This window comes from Serinus canaria, chromosome 2 (assembly GCF_022539315.1).
Source record: "Serinus canaria isolate serCan28SL12 chromosome 2, serCan2020, whole genome shotgun sequence".
NCBI classification, from domain to species: Eukaryota; Metazoa; Chordata; class Aves; order Passeriformes; family Fringillidae; genus Serinus; species Serinus canaria.
Genome location: NC_066315.1, coordinates 146361181 through 146375058, shown reverse-complemented (window position 1 = coordinate 146375058; position 13878 = coordinate 146361181). Strand labels below are relative to the sequence as shown.

General features: G+C 41.7%; 1 protein-coding gene across 1 annotated transcript in view; it reads left to right on the top strand.

Moving 5' to 3' along the window:
• The window catches only part of COL22A1 (collagen type XXII alpha 1 chain), a 206314-nt gene that overhangs the window by 169469 nt on the left and 22967 nt on the right, over positions 1–13878 (top strand). Inside the window, exons 43-54 of the mRNA XM_009090824.4 lie at positions 1385–1429; positions 1864–1911; positions 3720–3833; positions 4023–4076; positions 6202–6255; positions 7084–7137; positions 8648–8701; positions 9960–10013; positions 10802–10855; positions 11886–11939; positions 12526–12570; positions 13504–13557. Of these exons, the coding sequence (XP_009089072.2) occupies positions 1385–1429; positions 1864–1911; positions 3720–3833; positions 4023–4076; positions 6202–6255; positions 7084–7137; positions 8648–8701; positions 9960–10013; positions 10802–10855; positions 11886–11939; positions 12526–12570; positions 13504–13557 (684 nt within the window). The remainder of the gene's footprint in view (positions 1–1384; positions 1430–1863; positions 1912–3719; positions 3834–4022; positions 4077–6201; positions 6256–7083; positions 7138–8647; positions 8702–9959; positions 10014–10801; positions 10856–11885; positions 11940–12525; positions 12571–13503; positions 13558–13878) is intronic.

The following is a 13878-nucleotide window of genomic DNA, read 5'->3' as shown; positions in this document are numbered from 1 at the left end:
ACCCAAAGAAAACACAACTTGTGAAATTTTCCACACCGAATATTCTTAGCATCCTCCAGCTGCAAGGTCATCTTTAGTGAAAACAACTCTGTTTTTCCCTTCTCATCAAATCTTCCACTTTCAACCTTTTTCCTGCCGCACAAGGGAAGTGGCAGTAAAAGAGATAATGGCTTCAAACTGGCAGAAAGTAGGTTCAAATAAGATATATGGAAGAAGTTCTTTCTGTGAGTTTGGTGAAACACTGGCACAGGTTGCCCAGAGAAGCTTTGGCTGCTCCATCCCTGGAAGGCCAGGGATGGATGGGGCTTGGAGCAACTTGGTCTAGTGGAAGGTGTCCATGGCAGAGGGTTGAATTTAGATGGTTTTGAAGATCCCTTCCAGCCCAAACCTTTCTATGATTCTATGAACATCCTGGGTGGCAAATCTGGAGCCATCCCAGAGAAAACCCCCCGTGGGACTTCTGCAGAATCAACAAAGCTGAACACAAATAAGATCTTTTTAGATGGTCAGAAGAAACTGTTCCGTTAGAAAAAAAATTATTCAGGTAGGATCATGTGGTAAATTTTTTATGCTCTTTAAGGTTCTCAGTATGAATAGAACATGCACTTGTTTGAGTGATGACACAGGGTGATGGACCAGGTGGATACAGGAATTCAGCAGAAAATGGTTTGGGGAAATGTCACTGAGTATCCTTTAAACTGCAAGGATCCTCACAATGCAGATTATTGTCACCATCTGAGACGTGGCCAACTGTCTTGTTCAAAGTGTTTGGTTTCCTAAGTGAGCATTACTTTAAGCAAAGATTTTACAAAAATTTTTAAACATTTTTTTTTTTTTGTTTGTTTTTAGCAAACTTAATTCCTTGTAAACAACATCTAAGAGATGCTCACTGTGGGGTAGAGGTTGTCCCTTTTCCTAATTCTGCCTTTTTGAACATAAAATTCTGAGAATGCTGGTAACTTCTATGCCTTCATCTCAAGAAAACTGGTACCACTACACCTCAACAAACAAAAAACCAACCAAACAAACAAACAAATTGATTTTGCTTGTTGACAAGTGCCTTCAGAGATTTAAAGCTTCATCCTTCACACCAGTAAAGTTCATAGTGTTTCCTATCACCAGAAGTCAAGCTAAAGCAATTCAAGTCTCTGTGTGACTCAGATGAATTTAGCAAGTGTTTGAGAGGATGTTCAAGTTGCACATACTTGGGGGAGTTTGCTGTCTGTCACATGCAAGGAGTAGTGCTGCTCAGCAGAAGAAAGTAAAATGTGTGCTAGTCCAGATCAGTCAGCAGAGTGCAAGAGCAACCAGGGGGTTATTGTATAACAATATTCAATATAATATATATTGTATAATGATTTTTTTTCTTTTTCTTGATCTGTAGGGTGTACCTGGAAATCCAGGGGAAAGAGGACCTCCTGGAAAACCTGTATGTAACTTCAGTTCTGTGTTACATCTTCCTTTTAACTCAGTTTCCACCTGTACACCTCACCTCAGGAGTACACTAGGGTGCTTTTCCACTGTTGTTTTTCCCAGCAGAGCAGTAGGAAAAAGACTAAAACCCCTAAAGGTTTAGTGAAGGCTTTGGAATGGTATGAGAACAACTGGATATTCTGCATGTAAATAAAAGCCAAAATTTTAAAGGCCCTTTCTTAGCACCACTGTACAGTACCCTCAGCAAGAACTCATCTCGGGTTCCAATGAAAAGCGTTGGTAGGGTAGGGTGGGAAGTACAAGTTTGACCCAGTGAATCCTAGACAGGATAAGGAAAACCTGTGAGAGTCCAAGAACATGTTCAGGAAAAACTCTCATGTCTTGATACCTCTTAAAATTGCCTGAAATAATGAATGTTTCATTCCACAGGGTTCCCCACCCCTGCTCACTCCAGAGGATATAAATCTCCTGGTAAAGGTAAATAGCTTTTAGTGAAGGTGGGAGTTTATGTCTCTGTTTGATTCAGACCTAACACTGTGATAGGAGAGTGTCTGATCTACAAGTGCAAAAGGTGTCTTTAAACTCTCTTTCAAAGCTCAAGACTTACAAGTCTCCTGCTTGCACTGGTATCAGGACACGAGCTCACAGTGGAGATGAAAAGCCCTTCCCCAGCAGTGAAATGACCTACAAAGTTCTCTGTAACATCTCTAAGACTTCCTCAGCTCTTTCTGAGGCATGCATTCCAAGGAGAGATAAGCATTATCAAGTTAAATTATCTAAACCAGAAAATGAAAACCATTTTAATAAAATGCTGGATTTTTTCACATACACCTTCAACAGTGACCGGAGTAATTTTGGGTGCAAATTTAGTTTGCATTGTGATTCTAAAAAGATGCAGGTAATTAACCCCATAATTAGTTTTGATTCAAAAGTGATAATCTGTCTGCCTTTACTCTCCATGTAGAGAATTTTGTGAGAAATTAGTCAGTCTTTGATAGGTGTTGACTGAAAAATCTCTACAGATTTACATGGGCTGAGTTGTGAGTTTTTAAAGCTGTCTTAAACCTGGCAAGAAATCTTTTCTAATTGATTCAAATAAACTAAAAAAATTACCTTCTCTTACCAACCACATTAACCAAAGGGCCCTTTTAAGATTGCTACTATGAGATTATTCTTCATTGAAGAGCTGTTGTTGTTTTGTGGACCCCAGTATTGTTCTGGAGGTTTCACTGTAAGTTGTTGCTTGCGACTTCTGATCTGGATGAGAGCAAGAGACTCATTCTTGGGTACAGGATGTCCCTTTGATGTTCTTTCATTTATTTCCTTCCTTTGCTTCTATTTTGGTTAAGCACATTTGTGCATTTTTTCTGCTTGGTATTTTTTCACTCCACACTTGGTAGAGAAAGCAGCACCTATAGGTGTTTCTGAAGCACTTACATTGTAAGTAGATAAATGTGGATGTAGGCACTGAGACTCAGAAGGACAATTTACCCCACAGTTTTGCAACAGATAATTGAAAGAGTTGGGTGTTGCAGCAGGGGCTCCTGACTCTCCACCTGATTATCTGTTTTGTATTACGCTCTTATGGGCAGGATTCCCTCCCTTTTTACTGGAGGGAGTCTGCCTTTGAAATGGAATTGTCATAGATAGATTCAATTTCCTGAGGATAGCTGGAATGTAAAGGATACTGAGACCATGCTTCAAAGATGTTTGGAAGGAGGGAGGTAGTGATTCTCCATGATAAAATTTGGTCAGGACACTGTGACATTCACTTGGTCTTCACAAACTCCATTGAATGAGTTGTCCTTAGCCAAGCTGGCTGCTGAATAATTCTGCAGAACCCTTTCTGACATTGTGATGCACCTGATTTTTCCCTAGAAACCTGCCCTCTAAGCAGTAACACAGATCTTTAAGCCTGGAGCAGACAAAGGCTTCTAGTGGTCTTGTAGATTCAAACCAATGTTTTTCTTGATAGTCTTTCTAGTCTCCCTGACTTCCCTATCAGGAAGAGCTTTTCCTTGGTTTCCTGATCCTGGGTGACCAATTAGGACCTAGAACTGATAGGAAACTTCCCATGGGAGCAGGTGTGAACTCAGCTGCTGACCCTCACTCTGCCTCACACTTCCCTCATTTGTTCTTTAAGGCAAATTCACCCCAGTCCTGAGATAAAACACCAAAAGTTTAAGAATACCAGCACCACAGTGCTGCATTCATAGTGGGTATCCACAGGGTCTGCTAAGTGCCTGCAGCCTATTACTGACATGTTTTCCCATGTTCTCTCCCAGGATGTGTGCAGTGAGTGCCCTCCTGGCCCACCAGGACTGCCAGGCATCCCAGGTTTCAAAGGGGATAAAGGTCTCCGAGGACCACCAGGGAGAGATGGCCAGGATGGGAAAATGGTAAGAGAGCTGAGGGAGTCACCATGCCTGGATCTGCTTGGACCTTGTTTTTCTCTTAATAATATGGTTGATGGTTTCCCTATAAGATGATTAATTTCTTTCTCATCAACAACCTGCTGGATTCTTTCTAGGGGCCTGTGGAGTCAATGAACTAAACTAGTGTTTACCTCTACCTCTTGTGCATTGCAGGGGATTGCTGGTCCCAGAGGTCCTCCAGGCCCACCTGGGCTCGATGGCCCAAAGGTTGGTTGGTTTTCTTCACTTGTCTCATGAAAGCTTGTGACTTATTAGTCACACTAACTATTTTGGGAGCAGGTAACCCAAAGAAGTTGTGAATGCCCCATCTCTGGAAATGTTAAAGGCCCCATCTCTGGAAATGTTAAATGTTAAGTTGGACGGGGTTTTGAACAGCTTGGTTTAGTGGAAGGTGTCCTTGCCCATGGCATAAGGGATTGTTTCACTTTAATGGTGTCTTCTGCCATCCCTCTGTTCACACACAGACAGGCAGACACATCTAAAGGGTCTGATTCTTGGTGTTGAATTTCATTGCATTAATGGATAGACTTGAGAATAAGTTTCAACTCAAATTAGGTGAGAAAGAAATTAAAGTCCCAGCAGTAGTCACCATGCATGTTCCTCCCTTTTTTGAATCTTATGTCCTGGAATCACTTAAGTTAAGGCTGCAATGGGCTGCTGAGCTCCAAACACACCATCTGCTCTGGTGGTCTTACCCAACTCCAAGAATTTCCTGAAACATTATACAGGAAAAACTTCTTTTAGCTATGTGGTGCTGCTTCATGGTCTAGGAGATTGGTGAACATAAAACTTCCGTTGTTTGAAGTATTCCAATAATGTCACGTTTCAAGCATTTCCCATAAAGAGAGCTGTCACCAATCTGCTCACAATGTCAGTGCCTAGCCACAGTTAAAACCTTTACAACTGCCTAATGTGAAATAAATCAAAACAAATCAATGAGGGAGAGGTAAGGTGATTTAATGATTGGCCATGCTTGCCTCCAGACATCCTTTCACTCCTGACTTACTATCCAAAGGAGCTCCTGCTATTTTAACATCTTTGTGTTTGCACTTGTTAGAGTGCAGGACAAGCTAACATAGTTTTATGAATTAATTTAATATATTGCAATTAAAAGTGTGTTGGGGATAGCAGCAAAATCTCGAAAGTAACCATAGAGTTGATCAAAATGAAAGTATGTTCCAGGATAAAATTTACAAGAGAATTAGTAACCCATAAAGCCAATAACTGGCAGAAATGCCAAGCAATCTGAGACATACCACATCTGCTGCTTTCTTATATTTCATAAAAAAGCAGAGATTTAGGCAGAAAAATGGATGATTAGGTGAAATAACAGCATAAATTTAAAACTGTAGATGTGCATAAAGTCAAATAAAGTAACTGATAAGTAGTCTAACTTGAATTCAATAAAAAAAGTTCTCAAAAAATAGTGAAAAAAATAAGATACTTGATGACCCCAGGGAAGGAGCAAACACAAGGTCAGTCTTTGTGACTCTTTTCTGCATGTCTTAGGAGGATCTTTGCAGTGGAAGACCCAAATTGCCCTGCACTTTTGACTTTATGGTATATTGTCCTTACCAGCATCATCCAGCTATTAGGTGCTGCTCTGAAAGAAGAGCAGTAGAACTGCAGATCTTTGCTCATGAGCAGCTTCAGTCCTTCTGGCCATATGAATTAGAGCTCTTTTATTAATAAATACCAGCCCTCTTTATCCCTTTTGTCTCCTAGCTCTCGTGTAGCAAACTAGTGTATTGTTTCCATGGCCAGCATTTCATTATTGCTCTGTGCATTGTTCACACCTTGTTCACCTTTACCTCAGTAATTTTCACTGTCTTGTCACATTGTGAACACTGGTAATGCAGACATGCACATTTGAGTCAGCTGTCTCTGCCAGTGTCTCTAGAACAGAAAGAGGGGAGCACTTTCTGGGTATGAACTTTCTGGCCCTTTAGAAGTGCTAGTTTTATTGCTGTTGTCCCTGAAGGGTGTGGGCACCTTTGTTGGACCAGATGATTCTTTATCAAGATGTGATTTAGTGAAGTGCCTAATAACCTGCCTGGTCTTTAAGGCTGTGTGAATTCCTCTTTATGCCTATGATAATAAAACATTAAAAACCAGCAATGCTGGCTCTTCTGAGAGGCCATTTTCCACATATATTCCTGGCTCCAGCACTGGTAGCGAAATTCTAGAGATGAATTTAAGAGGAGGGCAAGGAGGGCTCAGTCCTGATTCTTGAGTTTTATTCTTGAATGTCCAAGTGCTTTATGAGAGAGGTCAAAAAGCTGTCACAACATTGAATCTCATTGACTTTCATTGGCTCTTTTTTTATTACCAGGGTGCTAAAGGAGACCGTGGCATGACTGGGGAAGTAGGAGAAAAAGGTGAACAGGTAAAAACAGAGTGTACTTTCCAGCAGTGCTGTCACTGTGATTGTCCTTCATCAGTAACTCCTGTGATGCCTGTACAAGAGCACCCTTCTCAGAGGCAGAGGAGGAAGATGGGATCTCTTCATCACTGACAAACCCCAAATGGGCTCTGTCAAAGTGTGGAACCATAGCAATCCTCTACAGATTCCATCCTCGTCTCCAATAAAAACCTCCCAGTACCGTCTGTTTCTTCACCTCTGGACTGAATGCATTAATTTCTCTGCATTACTTAACCCTTACTCATTTCCTTGAATAATCCCTAGGTGATTTCTAAGAGTTCAGGTGTCTTTGTGTTTAAAAAGCCAGTGTGTTTATTTGTCTTAGATGATAAATGTAAGAAGGACCTCTTTTAGGAGGGACTGAAATGCCACAGGAAAGATGAGAATGGTTTAAATTAGAGTAAACTTTTATAGTTAATTTTGCCAAGAGCTGAGTCACTGGTTTAAGGTGCAAATCAACACCTCTTCAATGTCATTTTTAGGACATTTTAAACAGGCTTGGTTTCCCAACTGACCTCCTGTCTTGTGCAATTTCACAGTATCTGCTCTCATCTGCCATTAGCACAGACTAAAATATGCATGGCAAGAAGTGCACCTGAAATTTAACTATGTTATTTTTGAAATGCATGCTTTGAAAACCAAGGTTTCACTTTAAAAAGCCATTATTCCCTTATAACCAGCTCTGTGTGAATTGACTAATTTTGATGTTACTTCACAAAAATCACCAGTTAACTTTTATAAAAGTAGGTATGTGACTCATGCATAAAGAAAGTCTTTGATTTCATTCTGCAGGGCCACCCTGGAATGCCTGGCTTCTCAGGGGCTCCTGGAAACCCTGGTCCACCTGTAAGTTCCTCTGTTGCAAAGATGGTCCTGTAGTTTCTTGCTGATAATGGGTGTTGCAAGCTCCATGTGGTGCACAGGACCGTTCCCATCTGTCAGGGCAGTGAATTTGCATTTTCCAGCGGGTTCCTAATGATCCCCTGAGTGTGATAGAGTTCCCCGCTCATGGTAATTGCTATTTAATACATTGGCCACTTTCCATTGATTGCTTCAATTCATTCTGTAAATTGTTGCTAAGCTTCAGTTACTCTCTTTATACAATACAAAGATGATGATGAAAACTCTTCCATGGGGACTATTTAGTACATGTATAGGTGCTTTCCTGTATGTGGGGTAAGTTGTTAGTCTAGAACTAGCGGATCTAAGAGCATTTTAGTTCTCAATTTTGCACAGTAGTATCAGACTGGATTTTCTCTTATTTTCATGTTGTGTGAGTTACTTTTGAATTAAAAGGCCTTTTACGTTTCCTTCTCCATCACAGTCCTCATTCTTAGATTCTGCCCTCTCCATGAATAAAATTATCCTTCTTTGTATTTAAAAAGGGGTGATAGTGTAGGATCAGGACTGAAATCACTTGGTTCTCCTGCTGGCTCTCCTGTCTTACTCCCTTCAAGTTTGGGGGTTTTTTTTCTGAGTCAGGGACTTTTCTCTCCAAACCACCTTTCATTTCCCAGAGTCATCACAGCTCATATTGCTGCTTACAGTGCAGTTTGGCTCTGCAGTGCTGAGGGTGTGCCACCTTCATCTGTTCTGGGGATCAGCACAGCCTGAATTCACATTGTACTAACTAAATGACAGGACATAACCAGAAAGGTGGAATTAGATTAAAATTCTATATTCAGTGCCTAAAGGATGCTGCGTGCTTTTCTGCTGTGACAGCACATGAACTTGCTTGGCGGGTGATTTGAGCTCCCATGAGACTTATTTTAGGAAAAGGTAATAACAGACACGTTTCCTGTGTCTCTATTAACCTAATACTGCTACAACTACAGAGCTGAACCAGTGGGATTAAAACACTTTAAATTGTCCTTTGAGACCTCCTGAACAGACTCACAGCCAAAAGAAAAGTAAAACTGAGCCTGTCAAAACAGAGCAAAATGTGATGTCCCCTATGCAATTTTGTTCTTCAGCTTTTGCTGACTTTTCCCTCTGTCTGCATTGACTTGTGGCTCCAGGAGCTTGCCTGCCACAGTGTGTGCTTCATAATTTCTGTTCTACCATAATTGCTGATCTTCAGAGTTTTTTTTTTGTCATGATTGGGTTTTTCCTATTTGTCCCCTTTTTAAGAAGGTAGAGCCAAGACCAAACTCAAATATCTGACTGTTTCTGGCCTTGGAGGCTGATTGAGTGCAGAGGTTGGCACTGCTTTTCAGTGATGAATGAAGAAATGGAATGAAATGTTAAGCTGAGTGATTAAAGAAAGCTCCAGAGTTGCCAGCTATGGTAGGGAATTTGTTGACAAACATATAAAATGCATTAATCATTCACGTTGTTTCTGCTTTATTTTGTTTAGGGATCAGATGGGGCACCAGGACCAATAGGACCAGCAGGAAACCCAGGAGACATGGTAAGCTCTGAGCTCTGTGCTTGACTGCTGGCTTCATCTAGGTTTAGATCTGTGAAGTAAAGCTGAGCTGGCATCCATGTAAAGTCCTTTGAAAGCTCCCTAAAATAATCAGCCTGCAAGTAGAACCTCCACAAATAACCACAGGTTACTGTTTTAGCTCTTTTTTTACTCACCAAATGGAATTCCAGTTTACCCAGAGGATAGTCCAGGCCATGAGACCTCTGTGAAAGTTTTTGTACCCCTTGTCTGTCTGTCCTTGCTATTACCTGCCAGAACAGGATTCCTAAATCTGTTAAATGCTTCATGACCTAAGGCTAATACCTGAACTCTCTGTGGGGATTATCAAAATATAACCGGCTGCTGAGATGCTGAAGCCTGGCACTATTTCCTGGCACCACAAAAAATACCAATACAGGTATAACTTTTGAGAACCCCATGAAGAATTTTGACATTGCTGTTTCATTTGAAGGGTTTTCAGTTGCTACTTTATGGTAGTGTGTCAGAAAACCCTGGGAGAGTCAGGTAATCTGATTGATGCTAACTTCAGTTTGAAAAGTTGAAAATAAGCCTTCCCTGAAGAATACTCCCTATTGAGTTGGAACAGTTTAAAACTGTGTAATTCCATTATGAATTTCTAGAGCAAAGTTTCCTAAGGGACAAGGTGCCTTTTGCAGAGCCATTTCACAACCTGAACTTCATCATAAGTGAACAGTGATGGTCCTTCTGATGGCTGTTATGAAATCAGTGAGCATTCTCAGAGGCCAGAGAATAAATGAACAGGCTGGCTGAAATTCCATTTCAAATGGGTGATAAGACTGTGACACTGTGAAAGACCTGGAGTGATATTGTCCAATCCTGTGGGGTAAGGGGATTTTTTGGGATGGTCAGCAAGGTACTTCTGGTAACTACTCATTTAAGAGGTATAAAATACTCATCTGCTTCCTTGCAGGCCACCTCATCCAGGAAGCTAAGGATGAAATATTATCTATAATTAAGCTTCAGAAAAAAAAATATTCTGAGTGATTTCATAGGTTTGTGAGAATTCAATGATAATAGTGAATTTTTAATGTTGAAAGAGAGCCATCCATTCTAAACTAGAGGGAGTTCAGGAAAACCTCATAGACTGTGTGACATGGGCTACAAGACCACCTTCTCACAGTTGTCCCCTGTCAGACTCTACATGTGATAAATCTTCATCTTCATCTGATAGAAGCCTCTGAGGAGCTTGCCTGACTCAGTGTTTGTTCTTTCTTTCCAGGGCAAAGATGGTCCCCCAGGTCCACAGGGCCCACCAGGGCTGCCTGGACTTCCAGTGAGTGTGATTAAGCTCCTTCTAATTCAGTACATTAAATTATTCATGCACACATAGGTATGTAAAACAAAGAGGTGACACTCTGAGGTGCTTGGGGAGCCAGGTGTGGTCTGTAGCAGTGTCTGTCATGCTGATGCAATGTCCTTCTTCCAGGACAGTATTTGTTTTGTTCCAGGATTTGTATTTGATCACTTTAAAGCAAAGTGTTAATAACAATGTGAATCAGGACTGTTCATTGCCTGTCTTCTCACTGGGAGAAATACTCTTTTACAGAGCACAGAAATCAAGTTATAACTCCAGTGTAAGGGCACAGGGATTCAGAGACTGGGACGTTTACTTTATCTGAATCCAGTCAAAATGATTCCTTTGCACTGACTCAGGTTCAAGTGCACCTTGGGCATAGACTCCTCTCTTCTGGAAAATGTAACAGTACAACATTTTAGGATTCTTACATAAGGATAGAGCCAGAGATAATTCTACTGTAAAGTAGCCTACCTGAAGATAATGGCATTATAATGATTTATACAGTTGGTTTTAGAATCCTGATTTATGATTGTTGGCCTGCTCACCTTGCTGGAAAGGGAATTATTGCCATATTGGAAAGGGAAAGAGATTGTGCCATTACAGGGTGTAACAGGGAGAGGTTTATGGCCGAGCTATAGAAGTAGGGAGGGTTTTGGAGATTTAGACAAACATAAGCATGTCATGTTGAGCAGACTTCTCACACTGACAAAACCCCCACCAATCATCCTTGTTAATTTTATCCTGTTTTGCATTTCATTTTACAGGGCATTGCTGGGAATGATGGTAAAGATGGCAAACCAGGATCTCTGGGGGAGCCGGTAATGTAATTTAAAACTGTTTTGCTCAGTCAATCAGAAGCTGCATCCAGTTGTTGTTTTTGAAGCTGCCTATCTATGGACTCCTTAGGGGGAACAAGGAGCCTGTTTGCACATCTGTTTTTAACACCAGAAGAACTGTATTGTCTTGAGCGATTTATAGGCATGACACATGAGCAATCTTGAAAAGAAACTGTGTTCTTTTACTTTTACAACTACCATAAATACACTAAAAGTTAGTGACTCCACTTTTACAGCTGTCTTAAACACTGCAGAGAAAGAAGGTTGTCTTGTAACATTAAGCCTAGTGATCCATCCTTTTGATAGAAGTTTATGGGGCATAAAAAGTTTAGAGGAGGAGTCTTTAAAGAAGCTTTTTTTCTGGATTGCTCTGAGACAGTTCTGTTGTCCAGAATTAGAGGATTTATATTTGATTTTCTGTACTTAGTCTATACTTGCATTTGCTGAGGGAAAAAAGCTGAGCCATGAAGTTGTTAGCTAAAAGGCCATGTTAGTAAATTTGGCAGTGAATGTTATTTCTTGCAACTGTGTGTGTTACATGAAGAATGTGCTTCAAGTATCAGGCATTGCCAGCCTCTTCCTGTGACTTGCCTAATGGGACTTAGTGGTTCTGGGAACAGCCAAGTTCCCAGGCATTAGGACAACTGCTAAGTAGAGGAGTGCTTGTCACAGAAGCTGCAGATAGTTTGTGTTTGCACCAAACCATCCGATTTCTAAGTGCAGATGCTGATTTTGCATGTGCAGATTGGTGCAGCTCTGACCCTGCAAACGTGCACCAGTCCAGATCTGTAAGGTGCCTCAGGACCTCAGAGTGCAGACAGCAGTGCAGCTGGAGGTGTGTTTGGGAATGTCTGTCCCTGCTGTTCTCCCTGCAGACTCAGACTCTGCTGGACAAACCCTGGGCACCCAGTTCTCAGTGATGCTGTGTCTGAGGGAGGGGACTGGGAGGTTTCCAACAGCAGTGAGGTGGACCAGGGGCTCTCTCTAACACAAGCATTATTGTTTCCCACAGGGAAAGCCTGGAGAACAAGGGCTTCCAGGCCGGGAGGGTGCCAGAGGATTGCCGGTGGGTGCTGCTCTGAGGGGTTCCACCCACTCAACCCCCTGTACTGTAGTCAGGGAGCGTTTCTTGGGCACATGAGGTTCTTTACTGATGCAAACATATAACCAGTCCTGGCGATGTGACTAAATAAAATATATAGATAAGCAACAACAATAGAACACAGACTGACTACTGAATACTTCTGAATACTTCACATTGGAGAACAGTAAATTCCTGATCTAGAAATTAAAGCACGTAAGCTCATGACACCCCTCAACCAGAAGTCACAACTGTGGCCCTTGTATTCTGTTACAGGTCCTCTGAAAGAGTGGGGACAGTAAAATTTAGGGTTAAATAACGTATTGGCTGAACACACCAGGGATACACAGAGCACAGCCTTGGTTTTACAGCTTAAGGAGCCATGGAAAAGTTTTCCTGTGATGTGTCCCTGCTTAATTACTCCCTGGGACACAGCTGCTCCATGCTGATCAGTCCCCAGTAACTTTTGGCAAAACTAGAAAGGTTATTAAATGAACATTCAAGCTAGAGTTTTCTTAGTCTTTCCTGCATCAGGTTGATAGATAATTACTGATTTCATTCCCTTGTGTAGGGTTTCAAAGGACAGAGAGGAGATACAGGTCCCCCAGGTCCCCGGGTAAGTAACAAGTACCTCATGCACAATCCTTTGGAGAAAGATTGTGGGAATTGAAATTGCCTTTTCTGAGGCAGTAGGTAAAAATGATGACAGTGTTTCATGTGGCTGATGACAGTGTTTTCAACTATGGGCCACATCTATGGCACAGAAATGACAGCAGCTGTCTTCATTCCCTCTGCTGAACTTCTGATTCCAGGGAAGGTGAGGCAGCTGGTAGAGCTGAATCCTCTGATGCTCCCTTTGAGATACTCCTTTGTGAGTAAGTCTCAAGGATGCCTCCATACCACATCCTTCTGGTAAAAATGCTGGCAAAGTGAGGACCCCTACTGCACTTGTTGGACAAGTGCTAGCTCTCCTCCACAAATGCTGAAAAAGTGTAAAATAAGTTGAAGTACAAAACTTACAGAAAAGTGAATAGAAATGACCCTTTGAGTTAGTTTCCTGTGGGTCATAAAACCAAACCTCAAGTCCTGCATGAAAAGTTGTTCTCCACTCTCTTTGGAGCTTCTTGGTGTAAAAGGGAGAATACAAATGGTGGATGTTCTTCTACCTAATTCTGCCTTTTTTACAGGGAAATAAAATTTTCGGCTTTCAGAAGCTTATGTGAAAAATCCAGTGCTGGAGAGACTCATCTCTTCCTCATTATGATAGCTTCTCTATCATGAATGTGTTGGTGGTTTTCAGTCCCTGCAGTAGCAGTAGCAAATAATTTGCTGGAAAGCAGAGCACTGCCTTGTGCATCACTTACAGGAGATGTTTCTGAGTTATTTTTATAAGCTGCATGTCATATAAGATGAACGAGGCTCTTGCTGGCTGTAAAAAATTTTTCACTGAGCTCAGTCACACATTGCAGAAACCCCATACCACTTACAGTGGTGATACTGGTCTGAATTTGACCTTGAGCTGATCTCTTCCCTTTTTGCTGATTTGCAGGGAGAGCCAGGTGTGACGGGTCCTGCTGGTCGTGAGGGGCCACCAGGGAAGGATGTAAGTGCACCATTTTGAGCAGAAATGAATCTCCTTCTCCCTGACAAATGAAAATTTTAATTCACAGTGACCCTGACCTGAAACAGCTGCACAAACTCCAATAAAGGGTGAATTACTGCAGGGAAAGATTTGTGCAAAGATCATTAGGGGAAACAAAGAATTAGAGGGCCTTTGTCACCGCTCAGCTGCTGGCACTAAGGTGTCAGATATATCTTTGGATAAGCAGAGAAAGCAGCATTGTGTGAAACCCAGGCTGTGCTTGGTAGCCATGGCCTTGTCTTCTGGCACCCATCTCTGAGCAGAGCTTTGCTCTGCAGGTCC